This window comes from Stigmatopora argus, chromosome 17 (assembly GCF_051989625.1).
Source record: "Stigmatopora argus isolate UIUO_Sarg chromosome 17, RoL_Sarg_1.0, whole genome shotgun sequence".
Lineage (NCBI taxonomy): Eukaryota > Metazoa > Chordata > Actinopteri > Syngnathiformes > Syngnathidae > Stigmatopora > Stigmatopora argus.
In genome coordinates this window covers 13,962,982-13,981,695 of record NC_135403.1, presented here as the reverse complement: position 1 = coordinate 13,981,695, position 18,714 = coordinate 13,962,982, and the positions used below count along the sequence as shown (strand labels likewise).

Genomic DNA, 18,714 nt, shown 5'->3' with positions numbered 1-18,714 from the left:
GCAGCCCCGCCCTACGCCTGCTCCTCGTCACGTGACCCGAGCGCCGAGCCAAGCAAAGCAAAGCGGCAGCGAAGCTCGGCGAGCTCAGCTCAGCCGCCGCGTCCTCCTCCTCCTCCTCCTCCTCCTCCTCTTCCTCCTCATCCTCCCCATCCCCGCCGCCGAGTTAAGCGCCACCGCGACCGGCCCCCCGTCCAGCGAGCCTTGAGGGACCTCCGAGCCTTTCCAGGTGGGCGGACGCCATGGCCGACCCCCGCTAAGAGGCGACACTCTTCTCTCCCCCCCCACCCCAGCACCACCCCTTCTTTCTTTCTTTTGTTCTCGTCGTCGCGCGCCTTTCACCGAGAGGAAGAAGCGACGAAGAGGAGGCAAAGGCAGGCTGAAGGTGTTTTCGGCGGAATGGCGGACCGCGAGGCGTCGCCGATACCGTTGGAGATTCGAGCCCGCCTGGCCGAGCTGGAGCTGGAGCTGTCAGAGGGTAAGAGCGTACGACCGACCGACCCCCCCACCCCCTTTTCCTCCGTGGCCAACCCCACCCGCGACCAAACCTCGAGTGCTCTGTTATCTCATCGCCATCCACGCCGACACTAACGGAATTTAATTGTTAGCACCCCCGCCCCGCTCCTCCGTCCTCCCACCCCCCCCTCCCGCTCGCTCAACCGCCCCCCTCGCCCCAAACCGCTCCTCCCATCCCAGATGTTTTGTCAGGCCGGGCCGACGAGCTCCGAGCAGCCGGAGGCGGCGAGCCTCGGCCGGGCGGCCGCCGAGAGCGATCGAACCCCCCCACTACAACCCACCCACCCCTTCTCTTTTGTTATCCTAACGCCAGATCTCCCCCCGGCCGCCTTTTCCGTTTCCGCTTTGACCTTGAGATGTTGACACTGGTACCTGCGCGCGTGCACGCCGGGCGCGGGAGCGCGCTTCGACGCCACGGCGATGCAGCAAGCTTTTCGGCCTTCCCACGTTCCAGGCCTGCTGGGGGGGGAGAGATTTTTTTTCAACCCACCCCCCATATGCCTCCCCCCTTCCGCGCCCATGCATGTGGAGCTCAGTCACAGCTGCTCGAACACATAGCAAGCGCCTCACATTGGAACATTTGTGCCTTATATAATGGAAGCGACATCTTTTATTCATAGGCGCCCATCCCGGCCTAGAAACGCTGGAGATGATCCAGCTCACGCTTGAAGTGTGCGCGTCTTAAGCACGCCGCCCGCTAAGCCCACTCGCGGTCGGTCCGGTTGCCGGGAGGGCACGTTCGGATCCGCTTTTGAGGCGTTCCAGAAGGTGGATTTGGAACAAATGGCTCAGACTTAGTCGGGAAGTTGTTTAAATCACAGTTTGGATCACCTGTTGCACGGGGACTGGGATTGGACCAGAGGCGTCCAATCGGTTTGAGTTGGGAGGATTGGCGGTCAGTTCTTGAAATAAATTGGCCTTAACGTATGTAATAACAACTTATTGGCTTATAGACGTCCATTCCGTGTAGTGTAGTAAGTATGGCGGCGTTTATAGTCCCTAACATAATATTAGGTCTATTTTTGGCTGATTTTTCTAACCGTTCAAATGTTTTATTGGGCATAAAAAGCCATATTTTTTAATTCTCTTAACTCTCGACGGTGACAATTCCCCTCCCAAACCAATTCCCAATCCTTCGCTATCAACTCAACTTCTAAACACCTTCGATCCCGCCGACCATTCCTCGTAGCCGTCCAATCCGTTCCAAGACTGTAAACAATTCGGCCTTCTGTCCATCCCCAAAAACCCTCCCGCTCCAAACGGATTGGACGCCCACCCCCGTCCATCCGCCACTCTCCGCTTCCTCATCCGCCGCCGTCGTCAGCGCCGCCTTTCCCTCCTCGCCGTCCCATCGCCCGTATTATTTTCACCCCCCCCCCCTAAAGTCTGGTTCTATTTTTACCCTCCTCCACGTCTTGACCCACTGAATCACCAGCGAGACCCGCTCGCTTTTCTGCCGACGCCGATCTAGCGCTCGCACGCGGCGGCGGCTAATGGCTCGTCCGACCGCAACGGTCCCCGCATGTGAGCGTGACGGCCCAAGGTCCCGACGCGTGACGCATGCTAGTTCGTGCTCGCCGATCTTGTTTCCATGGAGCTTTAAGGGTGTGTGCGTGCCTTTTGCGATCGGGGGAGATCAAATAAAAGAGGATGCGGAACAAGATGGAGAGGAAGAACGCTTCTTCTCGCTTGTTGTGACGCCGCGTTAGCTCCGGGGGGCCGCAAAGATATAGTTTGATGGGGTCCGTTGGTGGTCGTTGACGTTGCCGCTTTAAAAATTCATCTTGAAAGCCACGAGGCGACCAATTGCCAAAATATTTGCTGTGATCGTTTGCAGCATCATTTTTGTATTAAGATGTCCATCTTTAGCTAGCCGACAATTTGCTCCTAGCTTAAACAGGCGGTCGGCGACCATTCCCGTCTCATCTCGTAGGTCTCATTAGCCCGCTTCTCCCGTCCAAGATGGTGGTCCGATCTCGGGAGCGTTGCTAGGCAACTCCCTCCCCGTTCCGCCGCGCCGTCGGTAGAAGATGGCTTCTCCCCGCGGAACGCGAGAAGGATGTGGCGTGGTCGGCGCCGCTCCCGTTGAGCGATTAGCCGCGCTTTTTTGCGTCGTGCCGGAGTCGGACGATCGATAATTAGACGAGCGCCGGGTTTAATGGAGTACGAGCGGGGGAAATTAGCCGTGTTAGCGCCGTGAGTCGGACCCTGGGGTCAAAAGTCGTATACAGGCGGGTTTAAAAGTCTCCTGTTTTAAAATACTGGCTTTTAATTGGAATATTTTTTTTGTAATCTCGTGTTTCAGGGCTTTCAAATTTGAAGCTAACAGATATAAATACCAAATATGAGAATTTTAAAAATAGGGAGTCACTTTTGAATCAGCCTGTATACATTGAAATAGATATAACGTATGATAGGTTTATTATTAATACACTTTAATCAAAACGGGGAGACATCATTAACATACTCTGGCTACAACTCCATGCTTCATCGTCACCTTTGATGGGCTGAGGCGCTCTGTATGTGTTTGCAGGCGACATCACTCAAAAGGGTTATGAGAAGAAGAGGTCCAAGCTGATCCGAGCGTTTGTTGCGCACGCTGGAGGTAATTTAGCCGCTTCGCACAGCAAACTCTGAAAAGCCAGCGGCGGGCTAAATTTCCGAGCGATCCATTGGCAATCGCCGGCAAAAAAAAAGACATTTAAAAAAAAAAAAAAAAAAAGCTCACGTCGGAGCTCAGCTTGGGCCTACTCCACCGCCGATCACCTTTTTACGTTAGCCGTCGCAAACAGAAAAATGACATTTTTCTGACTCCTCATCTTCATTTTGCTTTTGTTTTCTTCTCCGTTTTGGCGTGGCGCTCTCCTGGTGTTGGTGTTGGTGTTGGCCAATTCCACGCGGTTTGTGCCCCGGTGTGTGTTTTGCGTGTCCATTTTGGTGGCGCTCTTCGCAGGGATGGAAGGTCCCATGTCCCACCGGGTTCCCATGGGCCCGCCCTCCGCCGCCCGTTTCCACCGCCGGCGGACGTCGGGAACCAGAGACGAACGCTACCGCTCAGGTAAGGCTGCCGTTGACGTTCTAGCCAATTTCTCCTTTATTGTTTTGTAGGTAAAAATTGGCAGAAACGGGTTGCTTTTGATGTTAGCATTGTCAAAATACAGTCATCTATGTGAAACTTGTTTTGTTTTAACCTCAGTGTTTGCATTTCGGCTTAAAACTTGTCACTTTTTAACGATAAACTGGCTTTTTTGTAGCTGAAAGTTGTCGCTATTTAACGGGAATCCTGTGGCATTTCAACTTAAAAATAGTCTTTTTTAAGGTCAAAATTGTCATTTTTTTACGTTAAACTTTGTCGCTATTTAATGGGAATCCTGTTGCATTTCAACTTAAAAGTAGTCTTTTTTAAAGATAAAAGTTGTCACTTTTTAACGTTAAACTTGCTTTTTTTCACCTAAAAGTTGGCGCTATGTAACATGAAACCTGTGGCATTTCAACTTAAAAATAGTCTTTTTTTTTAAGGTCAAATTTGTCATTTTTTAACGTTAAACGTACTATTTTTTCATCTGAGATTTGTCGCTATTTAATGGGAATCCTGTTGCATTTCAACTTAAAAGTAGTATTTTTTAAGGTCAAAATTGTCACTTTTAAACATTAAACTTACTATTTGTTTCATCTGAAAGTTGTCACTATTTAACGGGAATGCTCTTACATTTCAACTTAAAAGTAGTCTTTTTTTAAAGGTAAAAGTTGTCACTTTTTAACGTTAAACTTGATATTTTTTCCTCTAAAAGTTGTCACTATTTAACGGGAATGCTCTTAAATTTCAACTTAAAAGTAGTCTCTTTTTTTTAGGTCAAAATTGTCACTTTTTAACGTTAAACTGGAAGCTGAAAGTTGGCGCTAATTTGGAGTCATGTCCCTTTTTAACGTGAACGTTTATGTGTTTTATTATTTTTTTTACTTGTTTTTTTCCCCCCACGACAGACGTCCACACGGAAGCCGTCCAAGCCGTTTTGGCCCGCCACGTGGAGCGCAAAGTGGCGGTCCCCATGCCGTCCAAGCGGCGCTCCCTGGTGGTCCAGACCTCGGTGGACGCCTACACGCCGCCAGGTGAGCGCGCGGCCTCGGCGGCCGACGCCCGGCTGACCCTCACTAGGCCTGTCGCCCCTGTGCTCAGACTCCTCGTCGGGCTCGGAGCGGGAGGACGAGGAGGAGGAGGAAGAGGAGGCGGGCCCCTGCGACGACTGGATGGGGCGCCCGTCCCACCTGGGTCTGGGCCCCGCCCACCCGGGATCCACGTCCTCGTCCTCCTCGTCCACGCAGAGCGGCGGCAGCGGCAACGCCGGGCGGTTGGCCGACTCGCTGGCCCACGCGCACATCTCGCACTTTGCCCACCTGGCGCACGTGGGGCCGGCGCACCTGGTGCCCTCGCATCACGGTAGGACCCCCCCCCCCCCCCGACAAAATGGCGGTCGCCAGTGTTGCTTAGAAATAACATGACTTGAGTAAAAGTCACTCGAGTACGTCGTGACCGGATGATTCGCCTAAAGACGTTTCGCCGACGGACGTTTGACAGACGGACAGGTCGCCGAATGGACGTTCCGCCGAACTGAGGTTTCGCGCGCTTGCCCCGGATCGTGTGTGTACAAGTTTTGCAACCTCGGCCCGCGGGCCATATACGGCCCGTTAGGATTTTTAATCCGGCCCGCCGCCGGCGTTGTGCGAGCGCGCGAATCCCGTTTCGGCGAAACCTCCGTTCGGCGGAACGTCCATTCGGCGACCTGTCCGTCTGTCAAACGTCCGTCGGCGAAACGTCTTTAGGCGAATCATCCGAGTACCCCAGTACGTACCTTAGTTAGAAAGACGGCTACAATTTTCTCATTTTCAGCACCGCGCAATTTTCAAATATGGTCACAATAACTAGTACGTACATTTTAATTTTTATTTTATTTTAATTTCAGGCATCGGTCACCTATCTTTAAAGAGGAAAGGCGCCCTGAGCGTAGCCGAGAACGGAGGATCTCTGCGGCGCTCGTGCGAGTTCGGTTCCGACATGCTTTGGCCGCCGCCGCTGGAGTCTGACGGTATGTCGCCGCTCGAAAAGCCCCCACCCAAACAAAAAAACCCACTCAAACGCCACCTCGCCGGCCCGCAGAAAACCACTCGGGCCTGCCGGACGTGAGGGGCTACTCGTCGGACTCGCCCCACTCCCACACGGAGCGCCATCCCATGTCCAACATGGGCACCATCGCCCGCAACACGCAGAAGTACGGAAACGCCGAGCGCATGGAGACCGGCGACGGTACGTCTCGTCTCGTCGAAATCATCCGTTCTCACGACATATTCCAATATGTCCCCCCGAAAGAAGCTGCAAAACGGCTTACATTCTGTCACATTTCGCCACTTGAACACTAGATGGAGCTCAACCTCGCTTCTCCGTTTGAGTATTTCGTTTGTGACTTACCGCACTTGCAGGCGTACCGGTCAGCAGTCGCGTGTCGGCCAAGATCCAGCAGCTGGTCAACACGCTCAAGCAACCTCGCCGGCCGCCGCTGCGGGAGTTTTTCGTCGACGACTTTGACGAACTCCTGGAAGGTGACAAGTTGGATATCCCACAATTCCTTTTGGGATCCGGAGTCAAAATTGTCCAATCGCGTCCTTAACTCAACGACTGCCTAACGATGCCTTTTCCCGTCCCGTCTCGTCCAGTCCAACAGCCGGACCCCAATCAGCCTCGTCCGGAGGGGGCGGAGATGATGCCGGTGCGAGGCGACGCCCTGGGCGTGGTCACCAACTGGCCCCCGTCGCTGGAGGCCGCCCTCCAACGCTGGGGGACCATCTCCCCGAAAGCCCCCTGCCTCACCAGCCTGGACACGGCGGGCAAGCCCCTTTACGTCCTGACTTACGGTAGGCGCGCCCGCTTCCCCCTTGTGGCCGGGAGGCTCACTGCGTGCCCGTTTTTTCCCCCCTCCAGGAAAGCTTTGGTCACGCAGTATCAAACTGGCCTACAACATTCTCCACAAACTGGGGAGCAAACAGGAGCCCATGGTGCGACCCGGAGACAGGGTAAGTGGCGCGTTTCGTTTTTATTCTACATCACAGGTGTCAAAGTGGCGGCCCGGGGCCAAATCTGGCCCGCCGCATCATTTTGTGCGGCCCGAGAAAGATAATTATGAGTGCCGACTTTCTGTTTTAGGATCCAATTAAAATGAAGAGTATAGAAGTATATTAAATTTCCTGATTTTCCCCCTTTTAAATCAATAATTGTCATTTTTTAATCATTTTTTTCTGTTTTTAATTCATATTTTTTTAAATCTAAAAATATATTTAAAAAGCTAAAATAAACATTGTTTTAGATCTATAAAAAACTGAATATTCGGGCTTTTAATCCAGTTATTTAATCCATTTATTATTATTATTTTTAAATATATCTAAAATGGTCCGGCCCACATAAAATCGAGTTGACGTTAATGCGGCCCGCGAACCAACCCGAGTCTGACACCCTTTTTCTACATCATATCGTCATTATGTGCCCTTTAAATCTCATTGGACTTGTATAATGACCATAAAGACATTCAATTCAATGCATTTTTTAAATCACCATCCCAACGTATTATTGTCAATCCCCAATTCAAATTTACAAATAAATAAATGGTTTTTTTTTTCATGAAAAAAAGGACTAAATTAAAACTAATGATAAAAATGAACCAATTTGCACATTCACACGGGTAGGCCAAAAAAATGAATGACGTCCCCCAATTCGTGGTGGTTTTTCACCCTTGTCCTACCCGTAGGTGGCGCTGGTGTTCCCCAACAACGACCCCGTGGCCTTCGTGGTGGCGTTCTACGGCTGCCTGCTGGCCGAGGTGGTCCCGGTTCCCATCGAGGTGCCCCTCAGCCGCAAGGTAATAAAACGCGCCGCTTCCAAAAGCGCCCGTCGCCATTTTTACTGTCAGGAAAGTGACGGTGAATCATTTTTTTCTTGTCTCGCAGGACGCGGGAAGCCAACAGATCGGATTCCTATTGGGTAGCTGCGGCGTGACGGTGGCGCTGACCAGCGACGCCTGTCACAAGGGGCTCCCCAAGAGCGCCACGGGGGAGATCCCGCAGTTCAAAGGCTGGCCCAAACTGCTGTGGTTCGTCACCGAGTCCAAGCACCTGTCCAAGCCGCCCAGGGATTGGTTCCCTCACATCAAAGACGCCAACAACGACACGGCTTACATCGAGGTGAGTCGTGGGAAACCGAACCGCGAGGCCGCCGGATCATCATTTTAATGTGGACTCACTTTCGTCTCCTTTGTCCAGTACAAAACCTGCAAAGACGGAAGCGTGCTGGGGGTGACGGTGACCCGGATCGCGCTTTTAACGCACTGCCAGGCCCTCACGCAGTCCTGCTGCTACACCGAGGGTGAGACCCGCGTGCCGACGTACGTACGTAAGCGCGGCAAAAACTGTTTCTAAAAACACGTCTCTCCGTCCCCAGCTGAGACCATCGTCAACGTTTTGGACTTTAAGAAGGACGTGGGCCTGTGGCACGGAATTTTGACGGTAAGGCGAAAAAAAAAACGCTAAGGAGCGCCCTTGGGAATTTGTACGTGCAGAAAACTACCGTATTTTCTCGCATATACGCCGTATATGATGACTGAATCGAGGGTACGGCTTGGCTTATATGCGCATAAATTTGACTTGACATGCACGAAACTGCAAGGTGACAAAGGCCAAACGCTGTAACGCAACTAAATCCGGCCGATATGTTCATTTATTTCAAAATAGAGAAAATGTAACCAGATAAAACGCTGAACAAAATGTATTTTAAGCGGAGGCGGCTCATATGTCCGAAAATACGGTACACGGTCGATTCGTCGCCGGTCTTTTGGTCGCCCGGAAGGTTATTGATAATTACCATTTAAATTGTTGCTCAAATTCCCTAAATACAAACTGCGAATGACTATTTAGTCATACTTAATGCCCTAGTAATTATTAGGCTAAAGAAAAGCTCCAAATTTCCCCGACTTTTATTGTTTTTTGTTGGAGAACTTGTTAAGAAGACCGACTGACTGACGTCGCTTCTTAAAGGGACAACGCATGTACATACAAACTCTTCTACACTCACACGTCCGCTCAGTGAAACTGCTCATGGCCATTGTTGGCTTTTATTCATGCGTAGACCGTCTTGTTTTACCTTGTTTTGTCGCCGGTCTTTTGGTCGTCGGTCTTTTGGTCGCCCGTTGTCGCGGTCGGGGTGACCAAAAGACCGGCGACCAAAAGACCGGTGACCAATCGACCGCACACGGAAAATACGGTAATTGGGATCTGGTTTCAACAAAGCTTTCCCATCCACTTAGTTGTACGTATCCGATTCCCAAAAAGCCGGTCCGCTGTGATTTTCCGCCGTATTTGATTTCCATCTGCCGCTGTGCGCAGAGCGTGATGAACATGATGCACGTGATCAGCGTGCCGTACTCGTTGATGAAGGTCAACCCGCTGTCGTGGATCCAGAAGGTCTGCCAGTACAAAGGTGAGCTCGGGAAGGCGCTCGACCCCGGCGAATCAAACGCTCACGTCTGGCCGTCTGTTTGTCCGTCCCCCGCCGGCAGCCAAGGTGTCTTGTGTCAAGTCCAGGGACATGCACTGGGCTCTGGTGGCCCACAAGGACCAGAAGGACATCAACCTGAGCTCCCTGCGAATGCTGCTGGTGGCCGACGGCTCCAATCCTTGTAAGACCGACCGACTCCTTCTTCCAAAGTATCGAGGCCACCCTGGCTTTTAAAAAAAAAATAGGATACCCCCAAAAAAATTACGTGGTTAGGCGGTTTTGTTTATGAAATTGTGACAATTTAAAGATCGGACCCAAAAATCAAGATTAGATCGAGTCTTCTTTTAATTAGAAGGAAATCAGAACACAAAAATTAATAGTTTTTTATGTAGCTCAGAATGGTTTCATTGTTATTTTTCATCAAAATAATGCAACTACCAAGTTATTGTTAGGCTTTTTTAAGTAAAATGTGACTGAAAATTGCGACAACAAAAAAATCATGCAAAAACCATTTTGAAATTCCTCATAAATGTGTTTTCTAATAATTAGAAATTTTCTAATGATCTCTTATTTGAGACTGTAATTTCGAAAATAAATAAAATTACATCTTAAAAACATCAAAATGTTTGAGTCGTATCTATTTTGCTTTTAAAAAATGCAGAATTTAAAAAAAGGATGAAAAATGTGCAATTCCCCATAAATTTACATTTAGATTCTTTAAATCATTCTCAACTTATGATAAACACAGTTTAGACTCAAATTTAGAAAATAAATAAAATGATATCTTAAAAACAGGATCAAAAGGTTTAAGTCGTTTCCATTTTGCTTTAAAGAAAAAACAAAACGAAATGCAGAATATAAAAAGTGATAAAAAATCCAGACACTCTTTAGTTTTAGCTAACATAATGGAACGTCATAGTCCAATCCCCCAGCTATAATTGCGCTCTATAAATAGCCCGTCTCTTTTTCAACTTTTATCCCATTACAACACCACAGCTCCGTCTCATTTATTCTCCATTTGAACAAAAGCGCTCCACGCCGTCATCCATCTCGCCGCCTCGGCGGCAGCGTGACGATCAAGTATTCCCTTTTGTGACAACTCCCTCTCGCCAGGGTCCATCTCGTCGTGCGACGCCTTCCTCAACGTCTTTCAGACCAAGGGCTTGCGAGCGGAGGTCATCTGCCCTTGCGCCAGCTCCCCCGAGGCCCTGACGGTCGCCATCAGGAGGTAACGCCCATCCCCAGAAGCCTCTTACCATAAAAAAACTAAATCCCAAAACCCCCGCGTCTCCCCAGGCCGGTGGAGGACAGCAGTCAACCGCCGGGCCGCGGCGTGCTCTCCATGCAGGGCCTCAGCTACGGGGTGGTCCGCGTGGACACCGAGGAACGCCTCTCCGTCCTGACCGTGCAGGACGTGGGCACGGTGGCGCCGGGAGGTCGGTTTCCGTCGCGGACGCTCTACCGCCGTATTTCGCCCCGCCCCCTCTGAAAGTCTTCTGGTCCAGGCCTGGTGTGCGTGGTGAAACCCGAAGGCGTCCCCCAGCTGTGCCAGACGGACGAGATCGGCGAGATGTGCGTGTGCGCCGTGGCCACCGGCACGTCCTACTACGGCCTCGCCGGCATGACCAAGAACACCTTCGAGGCGAGTCCTCGGTGGCAGGAAATGCAGAGAAAGCGCATGGTTGGCTTATTTTAACAGGTCCCGCCCCCCTCGCAGGTGTATCCGGTGAGCGGGAGCGGCGGGCTGGTGAGCGAGTACGCCTTCGCCCGGACGGGCCTGCTGGGCTTCATCGGCCCAGGCGGGCTGATCTTCATCACGGGCAAGATGGATGGACTCATCATGGTCAGCGGGCGCCGGCACAACGCCGATGATATCGTGGCCACGGCTTTGGCGGTGGAGCCCATGAAGTTTGTCTACAGGGGGAGGTGAGCTACTAATCCTGAGGGGCTTAGCATTCCAAAAAATGGGACCTCAAGATGAATAGTTTCATCTAATCCAATGGTGTCAGACTCGGGTTGGTTCGCGGGCCCCTTTAACGTCAACTTGATTTCATGTGGGCCTGACCATTTTAGATAAAATATTTACTTTTTTTATTTTTATGAATGGTTTAAAAGCCCTGAATAGTCCGTTTTTTATAGATCTAAAACAATGTTTATTTTAGCTTTTTTTAAATATATTTTTAGGTTTTACAAAATGATTTTTGAACTAAAAACACAGAAAAAATTGGATTAAAAAATGACAATGATTGATTTAAAAGGGGGAAAATCGGGAAATTTAATATACATCTATACTCTTCATTCTAATTTGATCCTAAAACAGAAAGTCGGCACTCATCATTTACTTTCCTGGGCCACACAAAATGATGCCAGATTTGGCCCCCGGGCCGCCAGTTTGACACTTGTGATCTAATCTAACCAATTGTGAATTCAAAGGGTGGTGGGTTCAGGTACCATTAAAAAATGGGACAAATGGCTATGATCACATATCAAAGGAGGAAAGATAACATTTCCCAGTGGTCTGTTAGTAGAATACTAGTTTTATTGATTTGCTCTTTTTCCTTCATCAAATATTTTATCATCGAGTAGGGACATTCTTTTTTAAATCAGCCTGTACGGCGCAGATCAGACTTCAAACTTGAGAAAAATAATACACACAGGAGCCACAAACGCCGTCCTCTGTATTTCCTCGCTTCCAGGATAGCCGTCTTCTCCGTCACCGTCTTGAGGGACGAGAGGATCGTGGTGGTTGCCGAGCAACGGCCCGACTCCACGGAGGAGGACAGCTTCCAGTGGATGAGTCGGGTTCTGCAGGTAGGCACATAAATGAACGGCAATCCATTTCAAATCCAGAAAAAGACTAATACGGTCCGACCGTCGACGGGTCCCGGATTTCAGGCCATCGACAGCATCCACGGCGTGGGCGTGTTCTGCTTATCCCTGGTTCCGGCCAACACCCTCCCCAAGACCCCGCTGGGCGGCATCCACCTGTCCGAGATCAAGCAGTTGTACCTGGAAGGCGGACTGCACCCCTGCAACGTCCTCATGTGCCCCCACACCTGCGTCACCAATCTGCCCAAACCGCGCCAGAAGCAACCAGGTTAGGGGACCATCGCAGGTCGCCCGCCGCCGCCGCCGCCGTTTTCCACATCACGCCTCACCCCCGTGTGTCCCGCAGAGATCGGCCCCGCCTCCGTGATGGTGGGAAATTTGGTGTCGGGGAAACGCATCGCTCAGGCCAGCGGGCGAGATCTGGGGCAGACGGACGACAACGACCAGGTAAGCGCCGCAGGCCGGCCGGGCGGGAATTTCACCTTTTGGCCGACGACTGGTCTCCTCGCAGTTCCTCTTCCTGTCGGAGGTCCTGCAGTGGCGAGCCCAGACCACGCCGGATCACGTTCTCTACACGCTGCTCAGTTCGCGGGTGAGAGCATCTGTTTTTTCTTGACCCGTTTTTTTTTTTTTTTTTTGTTATTGTTGACAAGCTGCTCTTCCCTCTTTGTTCACTAGGGGGCAGTCTCCAGCTCCCTGACTTGTCTGCAACTCCACAAGCGGGCAGAACGCGTAGCGACCCTGCTAATGGAACGAGGCGGTCTCCAGGAAGGAGACCATGTGGCTCTGGTCTACCCGCCAGGTCCACGTCACCCCCTCGAACCCAGTTTTTGTTCCTCCGCCGAATGAAACCCTGAACACCCAAATCCCCCCCGCTTAGGTATCGACCTCATCGCCGCCTTCTACGGCTCCTTGTACGCCGGATGTGTGCCCATCACGGTGCGACCGCCACACCCGCAGAACATCTCCACCACGCTGCCCACCGTCAAGATGATCGTCGAGGTACGAGCGGTATGGCTCCTTCCCATTTGCGGGGCACTTTCAAACCTGTATTCGCCCTCCACCAGGTCAGCCACTCGGCCTGCGTCATGACCACGGCCGTCATTTGCAAGCTGCTGCGCTCCAAAGAGGCCACGGCCACCGTGGACATCAGAAACTGGCCGCCCGTCCTCGACACCGGTAACCCAAACGCCGCCAATTTCGCACCAGAAAGTGGCGAGATGCAACCGCGATTCATCAAGTTTTAGAAATGAATACACTTAAAAGCCACTTATAGCTAGTAAAGTCCCCATACATTATTTTATATGGAATATTTTTGTTGAAAATTGAGGCAGAAAATTTTGAGAGATGAAAAATGGATGTATTTCACAAAAAGTAAGTCAGCGCTAAGCCTAGCATAGCATCTGATTGGTAGCAGATTTGGGCAAATCTATCAAACATAATTTAATTTGCTGGTTACGTAAGGAATTTGGCTAGCATTGTGCTAGCATAGCAGCCTTGTGTTAGCAAATGTGTGGCTAGCCTACTCACAGTTAGCTTGTTTTAGCTTTGTATGTGTACGTAAATAGATAGGCAAAACCTTTGGGTCATGGCGCGTACGTGTTCGCAGACGACCTGCCAAAGAAGAAGCCCCCGGTTTTATACAAACCCACCAATCCGGACGGTTTGGCGTATTTGGACTTCAGCGTGTCTACCACCGGCATGCTCGCCGGCGTTCAGGTCAGCTACCGACACCGTAATGGACGCCGTCGATCCCGGTTTCGGCTAGCATCACCCGCGTCCTGTTCGCAGATGTCCCACAATGCCGTGGGAGCCTTCTGCCGGTCGGTGAAGCTGCAGTGCGAGTTGTACCCGTCCAGAGAGGTCGCCATCTGCCTGGACCCGTACTGCGGTCTCGGATTTGTCCTCTGGTGTCTCTGCAGGTCGGACCTCTAGTTTTTAGGTACTCTACAATGTACGATGTAACAACCGTCCCTTTTCGCCAAACCCGTGCGCAGCGTCTACTCGGGCCACCAGTCCATCCTGATCCCACCGGTGGAGCTGGAGTCCAACCCGGCGCTGTGGCTGCTGGCCGTCAGCCAGCTGAGGGTGCGAGACACCTTCTGCTCCTACAGCGTCATGGAGCTCTGCACCAAAGGTCTCGGCCTCCAGACGGAAACCCTCAAGGTGGGTCCCGGCCGCGCCGGTTCCGCGCCAGTTGCGAGCATGGTTCAACGCCGCGTGTTCCCGCGCAGGCTCGCGGGCTGGATTTGTCTCGGGTGCGGGCGTGCGTGGTGGTGGCCGAGGAGAGGCCCCGGATGTCCCTCACGCTGTCCTTTTCCAAGCTCTTCAAAGATCTGGGACTGCACCCGCGTTCGGTTAGCACCGCGTTTGGATGCAGGGTCAACCTGGCCATCTGCTTGCAGGTAAAAAAAAAAAAATAATAATAATCAGATTCGGTTGCTTTTCGTTGTTGGAACAAGGCTCCCCTTATTAATCGTCTAATAGCAGCCAATTAGTTAAAAAGATCTTCTCTTTTTTCAATCTACTTGTCCACCTTGACTGTTTTCTAAATTGTGCGCAGGGTACGTCAGGACCGGACCCCACCACGGTTTACGTGGACATGAGGGCTCTCCGCCACGATAGGTCAGTGTGACATGCTAGAGTGTTTGATTTATTAACGATTGCATGGTGAGAATGTACAACTAGTTTGGATTGGATGTGTGTATCGGTGTTCCATTGTTGATCCTTTGATCCATATGGCAAGTGTGTGGCATGTTAAAGAATATCTGTATTCGATTATTGATGTCTTAGCACATAGCTTGAGGCACGGGAGTTTTGTAGTCAGGTTTTTGTGTTGATAAGATTACAGTAAAGTTGGATTGAAGAAACAACAACAACGTATCACTGTTGTGATTATTTCTCCGTGGGTTTTAAGATTAAATGCAGGGTGTAACAGAAGCATGGCCGTTTCTCTGAGGGTTTCCTTTTACATCTGCTAACCCCGATGGTTTTTTTTTCAGGGTGCGTCTGGTGGAAAGAGGTTCTCCTCACAGCCTGCCTATGATGGAGTCCGGAAAGGTGAGAAGACACCCGGGTGAAATCCTATTTTAGAATTAGAGGCTGGGCGATATGACAAAAAAATGTTATCATGATAAAAAAAATTGAAGATAAAGCCAGATTACATATATTTTTTTAGTCCTTATTCATTTCAAGGAGTATTGTAGTAGAAATGAAGATGATCGGTGTGTTTTAGATCCTCCCTGGAGTACGCATCATCATCGCCAACCCCGAGACCAAAGGCCCCCTGGGCGACTCGCACCTGGGAGAGGTCCTCCTCCATCCACCGCCATTTTCCTTTTTCTTTCAGCGCGCTAACGGCTTTTCCGTTTTTTTCCCCCCACTTTCAGATCTGGGTGCACAGCGCCCACAACGGCAGCGGCTACTACAGCGGCTACGGCGAAGAGGTCCTGCAGTCGGACCACTTCAATTCGCGCCTCAGCTTCGGGGACACGCAGACCATTTGGGCCCGCACCGGCTACCTGGGATTCCTCAAACGCACCGAGCTCACCGACGCCAACGGAGGTCAGCCTTTTTTCTCTCCGAGTAACTGTACCGTTTAACGAACGAACCCACTCGCGCTCCCCTGATCGTAGTTAGTTAGTTGCCAGATAAGATGGGCGCCCTATGTTGCCCCCCCTCATTAGCTCCTACCAAGAAAGAGGCCTCACCTGTAATACAAAATACAAATAATACAATAGCGACACAAAAAGGTAGAGGCTTTAACTGATGGGATGTCCCCATAAACCACTGTGAGATGTCCCCATAGCGCTTCCAAACGTATCACCGGTTAGAGCAAGGGTGTCAAACTCGGGTTTGTTCACGGGCCGCAATAACATCAACTCGATTTCATGTGGGCCGGACCATTTTAGATATAATATTTCGATTTTTTTTTGTAATTGGATTATAAGAACTGGATCAAAAGCCCTAAATATTCCGTTTTTTAATAGATATAAAACTGTTTATTTGAACTTTTTTTTCTTAGTAAGGGAAAATATCTAATAATCATTTGTTTTTCATTTCAATTGGAAACATTTTTTTTAAAAATTATATTCAATATTAAAGTGGAAAACCGAAAATATTTGTATATATTTATTTATAGATTTTACAAAATGCTTTTTGACCTAAAAACACCCCAAAAAATGGATAAAAAAATTGCAATGATTGATCTAAAAAGGGGAAAATCAGGAAATATAATATACATCTATAATCTTCATTTGAATTTGATCCTAAAATAGAAAGTCGGCACTCATGATTTACTTACTCGGTCCGCACAAAATGATGCGATGGGCCAGATTTGGCCCCCGGGCCGCCACTTTGACACCTGTTGGTTCGAGTTTCATTTGTATCTTTATCTCAATGGCCTGCCGGGTTTATAAAATCTCCTTTTCTCGCAGAGCGGCACGACGCCCTGTTCGTGGTGGGCGCCTTGGAGGAAGCCATGGAGCTCCGAGGCATGCGCTACCACCCCATCGACATCGAGACGTCGGTCATCCGCGCCCACAAGAGCATCATGGAGTGGTACCGTCCAATCCCGTCACGTCCCGTATCATACCGTCCGTCTCGCCGCTCTAACCCCGACTCCACCCCCTCCCCAGCGCCGTGTTCCCTTGGACCAACCTCCTGGTGGTGGTGGTGGAGCTGGAGGGCTCCGAGCAGGAGGCCTTGGACCTGGTTCCCATGGTGACCAAGGCGGTGCTGGAAGAGCACTACCTGATCGTGGGCGTGGTGGTGGTGACCGACATCGGCGTCATCCCCATCAACTCTCGCGGCGAGAAGCAACGCATGCACCTGCGCGACGGATTCCTGCAGGACCAACTGGACCCCATCTACGTGGCCTACAACATGTAGTGCAGTGAGGAAGGATCTTCTTGTAAAAAAACAAACAAAACTAAACTAAAAAAACTATATAGGTATATAAATATTGTACATTGACATAACAAACTATATGGAGAGGAAAGTAAAAGAGCAAGGAGGTGTCTAGTAGCCCCTATATGCAGCCCTCTCCCCAGCCCCGCCCCTCAAAAAAACCCACGTATGCGTGAAAGGCCTGAATCCGTGAAAAAGGGACACCCGGCGTCGCTTGGGTGGGAATTTAACCCGTGGTGATGCGTTCGGAGGGGTCGCCGAACGGTCTTTTGCGTTCAGGCTGACGCCCAAAATTTCATGTCCGTAAAAATTAGTCATACTTTAAACCTGGTCATTTTGACCCTTTCTAGTATTTTGTGTTTATAGCCCCAAAAAAACTCGCGGGAAAAAAATGGCGACCGATCCGAACACAGAGTGCCACATTTCGGGAAATCTCAAACTTGGAAACAGTCCACGGGATCAAAATAGGACTTCAGAAATTTGAAGATGAGGACAGATAGTTCAAAAACATTTCAAGCAAGGGATTAATAAGTCGTTCTATTTTTTTAAGTCCGCAGTTTTGTGCTTTTTCGGGTTTGCGTCGCCAACAATTCAAGTCCTGTACTGCCCTCGCATGCGGGTAATGAGAGCTATGTTTTTTTTCTTTCCGTTTTTTTTGCATGGGTGTCTAACAATGACCGCACAAAATCCCAGTTTGAAGTTTTCCAACTTTGAAAATTTCCCGCCGTTCAATTCTCATGGAAATTTACTGGAATTAATTTCGCCCATTTTACTGTTTTACCCACCAGATTTTGCCGTGGACAAAGACAGAGACAAAGACAGAGAGGGAGAGAAAAAAAAAGGACAAGCGGTCGGAGTTGCGAGAGTGATGCCCAGGTCAGGGTACCATAAAGGTCAGGGCGCCGTCCATTTTTTGGTGAGTGCTTCTCAACTGTGGGCCGTCATTTCCCCCCAAAAAACTCAAGTTTGAGAAGCGCTCGTTTGATACCGCCAAGCTAAAAGTGTAGCAATAGAAGAGCCAAAGTTTTCAGCGCAACATTTGATCCATTTCAAAAGCATCGTAACATTTCGCTTTGCATGACTTTAAAACAAGAAAAAAGAAAGAAAAAAAAGCCACCTTGAAAATGTCGTACCGCATCACGGAAACCCAATTTTCTTTTTTCACTTTTGTTATTTTCGCTAATCACGCCGGCAGAGAAATCTCCGAAATCTCACTGCGAAACACTTTACGCCGTCGTATGTGCACTAACTCAGATATTTTATTTGGACTCTACAACAGATGAAAGAGGAATATTTATTACAGATGAACTTGAATATTGTCCGTCCATCCGGAAACAGGCGGCGTTAGCGCGCTTAGCGCCGTTAGCGGGAGGCCGTTAGCAGACTGTGACGCAGATTATGTAGAATATTTTCAATATGTGTCATACTCGAGTCTTTATGGGAAAAGGGGGCGGGGAGTTGTTTATGCATATCAGCTAGTTTAGCGGCCGCGCTGGCGAAAAAGCGCCACAAAAAGGGACGTCCCATCAGGTGCGCGTGTGTGTCTGTGTGCTAGCTTGCGCGTGTATTGTATGTAAATAGTGTTGATTTTGTACGGTACAAATGTGTGTGACTTGTTTTGTACACATGACTTCAAAAGACAAAAATGACACTTTTATAAGAGTCTCCTATTGGCTCACTCGTCACACTATACAAGTGCAATAAAGTGCTTTGATTGGCTAAAGACACGCTGTTTTCAAGTCATACTTGATTGTTGTTGTTGTTGTTGTTGTTTGTTCTAAAAGTAGGCAAGCGGATGTGGCAAAGAGTGAAAGTAATTATAATTGTTTCCAGAAATACAAATTCCAACAATTCAAGACCTTTGGGGGTAAGTACATGCTATATTTTAACATTTTTAATTAAAAAGGTCAAACAACAATGTCACATAA

General features: G+C 49.6%; 1 protein-coding gene across 1 annotated transcript; it reads left to right on the top strand.

Annotated features, from left to right (window-relative positions):
• Positions 1–74: 74 nt before the first annotated feature.
• On the top strand, positions 75–17,711 carry LOC144091552 (disco-interacting protein 2 homolog C-like). The gene is made up of 37 exons (XM_077623986.1): positions 75–475; positions 3,047–3,118; positions 3,467–3,571; positions 4,498–4,623; positions 4,670–4,951; positions 5,475–5,597; positions 5,669–5,815; positions 5,989–6,108; positions 6,223–6,420; positions 6,488–6,579; positions 7,308–7,418; positions 7,507–7,740; positions 7,819–7,921; positions 7,997–8,061; positions 8,938–9,031; positions 9,111–9,230; positions 10,163–10,277; positions 10,346–10,485; positions 10,555–10,691; positions 10,767–10,975; positions 11,746–11,860; positions 11,945–12,146; positions 12,225–12,325; positions 12,390–12,470; positions 12,557–12,680; positions 12,759–12,880; positions 12,946–13,057; positions 13,488–13,597; positions 13,670–13,800; positions 13,876–14,044; positions 14,113–14,283; positions 14,442–14,503; positions 14,881–14,938; positions 15,114–15,188; positions 15,268–15,442; positions 16,315–16,438; positions 16,516–17,711. Exons 1-37 carry the CDS (start codon positions 397–399, stop codon positions 16,766–16,768), a joined length of 4,857 nt encoding a protein of 1,618 aa, XP_077480112.1. The 5' UTR covers positions 75–396; the 3' UTR covers positions 16,769–17,711.
• Positions 17,712–18,714: the final 1,003 nt, after the last annotated feature.